The sequence below is a fragment of the Frankliniella occidentalis genome, unplaced genomic scaffold (assembly GCF_000697945.3).
Source record: "Frankliniella occidentalis isolate FOCC.00 unplaced genomic scaffold, Focc_3.1 Scaffold193, whole genome shotgun sequence".
Classification (NCBI taxonomy): Eukaryota; Metazoa; Arthropoda; class Insecta; order Thysanoptera; family Thripidae; genus Frankliniella; species Frankliniella occidentalis.
In genome coordinates, this window is record NW_026267319.1 from 174488 (window position 1) to 180229 (window position 5742).

Sequence of the window (5742 nt, forward strand, 5' to 3'; positions counted from 1 at the left end):
GGGGGGGGGTACTTAGATAGTCATGATTACCTAATCGACCCAAGATTTCAAATCTAGAAGCACACTTTGGTTTTTGTCTCACAAATGAAGGGTATTTGTGAAGTAAGATCCCACTCCAAATCTGGGCTCTGTAGCTCAAATGGTTTGAGAGATATAAATTCCTGAAATTTTGATGCAGAAACTGCGTCTTTGAGAGGGGGTATAATTAAACTCTATGAATCTTTGCAGTAAGGTCAAAACTGAATACTCAATTGGAAAGAGAATTGAAAGCTGATTCGAAACCATCTATGGCAAAAACTTCGATTTTTAATTCCTACCCTTCGATTAAAGATATCCAAAAAAATTAGTGGAATATCGCAACTCTCTCAACAAAGATAGTCTTCAAGTATCACCAAACATGGTTTGCAACTTCCTCTGAGGTCTCTTAACATTCTCTAATATTTGCAGAAAGCAATTTGAATATCAGCTTTCTGAAAATATTGGAGAATGTTAAATGACCTTAGAGGAAGTTGCAAACCAAGTTTGGTGATAGTTGAACGCAATCTATTTTGGTCATGAGAGTTACGATATTCTTCCAAATTCTTTTGATATCTTTCGTCGATGCTTAATGTTTAATATGGCGTATTTGCATCTCTCATGGACAAAAATATAATTTGTCCAACCATAGAATGCAAATTTGTAACTTGCAAGATAAAAAAATAAGAATTACGTAAAATGTGCACAAAAATGCATCTTTCCTGGGGAAAAAAAAGGTTGTTTAGATTTACAATACAAGCGAATAATACATTAGTATTCATTGGTAATCATTGGTAATCCTTGGTAATCATTGGTAATCTTTACAATTTGGTAACCCGGTGTACACAGTTTTATGGAGTTGGGCACCCCTCGGACAAAGCATTACTTTCTGGTTCACATATCAATACAGTGTTTTTACAGAAATTAACTGGAAGTGAATTGTACAGGCACTAGTCATTCTCCATGTTCTCTGTAATATTTCAGAAGATATGTCGTACTATTACATCCATTTGCAAACAAGCACACATTATGGGGAAAATTACAGAGTTTCGGTAATAGTGGTAATACTTTACTATAAGATTAGCGTAATACTTCTGTACCAGATTACTGGCATACTCTTGAAAAGTTACGAGTTTTTTTAACTATGCAGAAACATTAGTGCGCATTCATGTTGCAAAATCAGAAAGTAATTTCTTATTTTGGCCAACGGAAGAAGTGCAAATTTTAATTGATCCGAATTCATCAGGGGCTCTTCCAAAATTGGTCCAGTTACTCTTGTGCCCTAAAATATGGATGCACAACTATTTGCTGCAGGAGCGTCTGACGAGGGGTAATATGTAACAGTAGAAGCTACTGGTCAAAATTTTGTCCCTTTTGCCTCTATCTCACACTATTTATGCCCTTGACTTGATGATTTTTTGTAACCGAAACGGCTGAAAAACACTAAAACATGAACAGCCGCTGGTAGGACAAGCAAGTCGGTCCCTGCCCCAGTCCCTGCCGAATACTTGCCGGTAGTGTAGCAAGGTCGAGCTGGCAACTCCGTTTTGCAAAAGTGTCAACGAAATTGTTAAATTAAATAGAATTTCTATTGTTTTCTCTACAGGAAGTTGCTGTTCCACTCATAGGAGGAATGACGTTGCACTTCTTTGCGCGCACGATGTCCTTTTGGTCCAATAATGTAAATCTTCTTCGAAACGTTATCTACAATCGGAGGCTGACCTCCATCCAGTGAACATTCTGGTGCCACAAAGTTACGTTGTGCCCCCGACGACACATCCAGAGGTGCCCTAGGAAAAGTGCATAGCGTGAAGTGCGGCAACGTAGTGTCTTTTTGCCTGGCCCTTGTGATGCTTGTTGTCTTTAAGTAGTGTGTCGTTTAGAATTAGTCGCAAAAGGTGACCCGTAGCTTTGAGCGTCGCTCCAATAAAGCACAAGAAAATTTAATTGAACGGTGAAAAGTCTTTCGATGAAGGTCTTGGTTTGCATTGCGAGCCTGTTATTAATACGCAATTCACACTGTAGTCGTGTTCGCAAGGTTCTCTCCCTCTAAAAATCGACGAGCGCCCACACTCAAACAGATCTGCGTTTTACAAGGGGAACCATAGGCCGATCGTTGCTAGAATTTCCTGTCCGTTTTTGTGCGTTTCACGAGTGCCATTTTCTCGAGCAGGCCGCCGGGCGCGCACACTAGGGCGAAAACAGAAATTTAGGAACAAAAGTTTAGAGCACTCGGATTGGTAACAAAATTCGTCATCTAGAGACGCTAGTAAGCAACATATACTAGGTAGATGTACGCCAGACCACGTCTCGCGTAACAGGCTTCGCGATATCTCACGAAACACTGTTGCGCTGCGACGAGCCTGGCATTGGCATACATCTACCTAGGCCTGCGGCGCTGACACCCGAGTCGGGTAGCGCAAAAATGTATAGTATACAAAGATACGGGCCTCCGGCCCGTCAACTTCCCGGCTCTTCGACTAAGCATGCAGGGTTGTACATTTTTTCGCTCATTTTAGTCAAAAACTCCCTGTGGTGCCTAATAGGGTGTTCCAGGCAATCTAAAACGGAAGTAGGAAAAGAACAAACTCACTGACTTCTCTGTTTCCGTAATGGCTCTGATTGGTCGAGCTTGTCACGTGCCTCCGAAGTCTTTCAGGTATGAGAAACTGTCAGATCAGTTTCTAGCTCCCCTCCATATTTGAGAGGTTAGGATTGGACCAAACTGCCATGGTAGTTTCTCATACTAGGCGGACGGAAACAGATAAATCAGTAAGTTTGTTCTTTTTCACTTCCGTTTTAGATAGCCTGGAACACCCTATTGGCTGAGCGATTAGCGAAGCCTATTACTCCAGTCATGATCAAAAAGTTCCGCGTCTGTCTGTCTGTTGGTCTGTCGTCACGATAACTCGAGAACGAATTGAGCCAGCGACCTGGGATTTTCAGGGTCGTTTTGAGTCATAAAAAGACAGATCAAGTTCGAAGAAGAGCATTCTAGCTCAAAAATTGGATTTAAAAAAAATCAAAAACCACAGGTCCCACAAATAATGTTTTAAAAAAATATTTTTTTTACAGTTTCCTAAGGGGTAACTCATGAAAGTAGAACCCTTTGGGCGAAAATTTCGTCCGTTTGGCTCTATCTTTAACCAACTAGGTAGATGTACGCCAGACCACGTCTCGCGTAACAGGCTTCGCAGCTCAGCCAACTAAATTGCATGAAAGCGATGAGGGATGCACGGTTCAATAACGGTTTTATTTCCTTTCTTTGTAACGAAGGTCTTAATTTATTTAAGAGTTAAAAATTCGGCATGTACAAATATATTACATTCAAAAGATCGATAATTTAGAACAATTCTGTTCAACGATTGAACGGCAACATTACATCTTTCACATAAAGTCTTATAATGAAACCCAAAGTCAGAATTCTGCGATAAAAAAACCCTCTAAACCTAGTAAATCCATTGGAAATGTTTCACGGAATAAAAAGAATGAGTTGTCACTAATGATTTAGCTTATTTCATAATATACAAGAAATTCGCTGTTGCAGCTAACAGTTGGTTGCCACAGACAAGAGTTAATTGTCACAGCGAAGCTGTCGCTGCAGGAGACAATCGGTTCGTCCTGACAGCGAAACACCCATTAAGTTTGTCAGAACGAACCCATTGTCTCCTGGAGCGAAAGCTTCGCTGTGGCAACTAACACGTGTCTGTAGCAACCAACTACTAGCTGCCACAGCGAATTTGGGATTAGCTCTATCAAAATTAGCCAATTTATTAGTTGTGAGGACTATTTTTTCCGTGTTTTAAACCTTTCTAGGCATTTACTGACAACATCGGAAACTCTGAAGACATCGAAATAGTTAAGGGTACTTGCTTCCGCTGCGTGGAAACTCTTCAATCGCTTTAAAATGCTTGCAGAAAATAGCTTTGAATTGTTGAAAACTCTTCTTTGAAGCTTGCAATTCAAAGATGGAAAATTTTTGAAACGTTGCAAAGAATATGTACTGTGCAAGCATTCCTATGTTATTGTTTACTTTGACTGTCTAAAATCTGTCCCTAGGAGAATGCAGTCCTTTTCATGTGTAGGATACACGGGCTTGCCATCTTCACCCAAGTATTCGGCGTAGGTCACTTTTGCTATCTCCTGGAATAGAAGTCAAGAGACCCAATTAGCCATGAGAGCATAACAAGGAGAGGCAACAAGACGTTTGCTAGGCCCTACCCTGACCAATGAAATACAAGTTTTCTGCTAATATACCGTGACGCTGGGGGTCTGGGCGTTTAGCACGCATAAAAAAAAGGTTCTTTTCATAACGGTGTATTTTCTGGCCCGCCCTTCTGCTTCTGAAAAAGCATTAAAGCGGTCTTATGCAACCGCTCTCGTGTCCGTCCGTTCGTCCGTCCGTCGTGCGTGTAAGAGAAAGGAGATGAGCTAGAGGTCTGAAAATTTCAGGGTATCTTAAGGTTCACTCCCTGAAAACGAAACGCCTATGGCAAATCCTATAGGATAACGTACGGGGTGAAGGGGGTGAAGTGAGGTAACTAAGAAATAGGGGTTGGTCCAAAAGGTAGGAAACAAATATTTTTTATGGTCGTCTAAGGGGTAACTCGTGAAAGTAGAGCCCTTTGGGCGAAAATTTTGTCCGTTTGAGTCTTTCACCGTTTGGGTGCTAGAGTGCTTTTTTCGACGAAAATACGGCGGAAATGGCCACGATTCCCATAAAGACGTACAAGGAGGCGGCCAATCGTAAAATGTCATAGGAAGTACCCCCCCAAAACAAGACATTCTGAATCAGGATCTTCCCTCGGATTTGCCGTATCTTTCACTGTTTCGGCCCTAGAGGTGGATATAATGAAAACAATTGCAAAAATGTTAAGTTTTAAGACTTTTTGACACACAATTAAATCTTAAAACTTCACTGGTTTCTTTTTTCTTAATTCTTGAGTAAAGCAGAAGGGTGGGGTGTAGTCACGATGTTGCCCCGTTACAGTCTTTTGTCATGTCCAAGGAGCAAATCTCTTGGGCCGCAGGCCCCCCGCCGGAAGCCAGCTTTACTCAAATATACTAAGTGATTATTTACATGATTTATTAGGTTATGTTCTTCAGTAAATTGGGCGACTGAAATGGTCGGGCCGGAGGCCCGACCATCGCCGCTGGCAGGCCAAGCAGGCCCGGCCCCTGCCGAACGATGTTGCCGGCGAAGCGGAGCTGGCAACTCCGTTTGGCGGAAGGGCGGGCCTGCTTGTTGAATGATGTTCTTTCTGGAAGACCGGAAGACCTCTAGCAAATTTTGAGCGTCATGTGTTAGCGCTAGTAGGGCTTTTCTGTTCATGTCGGAAAAGAGCCGTGCGAGCTTCTGTACCTACCTGTTATCCTTCGCTACTCAGCAGTGACCGATTTGCGAAACTTAAAGCTCAAACAGAACATTTAGAGGTCTGGCGTACATTTCGCATGACAATTTACCACCACCCCATCCTATCAAAGCTAGACAGTCAAAAGCCGAGCTGGCAGGCGCAAACGCCACGTTTTAAACTTTTTACAAGGTTGACTAATGAGAACGTCCGGTGGAAACCCTTCGGCCCACGTATAGTCCTAAGAGAGGGACGACGTCTGCGGAAGCCGTCACACTATGCAACTATTCCCCTCACAGTGGACCGTCCACCGTTTTTAGCCCGCCCTTCTGCTTTGAAAAAGCTATTCAGCGGGCTTATGCAAACGACCTCGTGT

The 5742-nt window shown here is 42.4% G+C and overlaps 2 protein-coding genes across 3 annotated transcripts in view; one reads left to right on the forward strand and one right to left on the reverse strand.

The window, feature by feature from the left end:
• The window catches only part of LOC127750466 (uncharacterized), a 148166-nt gene that overhangs the window by 46564 nt on the left and 95860 nt on the right, over window positions 1-5742 (forward strand). The gene's annotated exons all lie outside the window — the stretch shown is intronic.
• LOC113215165 (uncharacterized) overlaps window positions 3248-5742 on the reverse strand; it is a 27345-nt gene continuing 24850 nt past the window's right edge. For both annotated transcript variants that reach the window (XM_052272174.1, XM_026434761.2), the window contains exon 5: window positions 3248-4158. In XM_052272174.1, coding sequence (XP_052128134.1) covers window positions 4045-4158 — 114 coding nt within the window. In that variant the 3' untranslated portion in view covers window positions 3248-4044. The remainder of the gene's footprint in view (window positions 4159-5742) is intronic.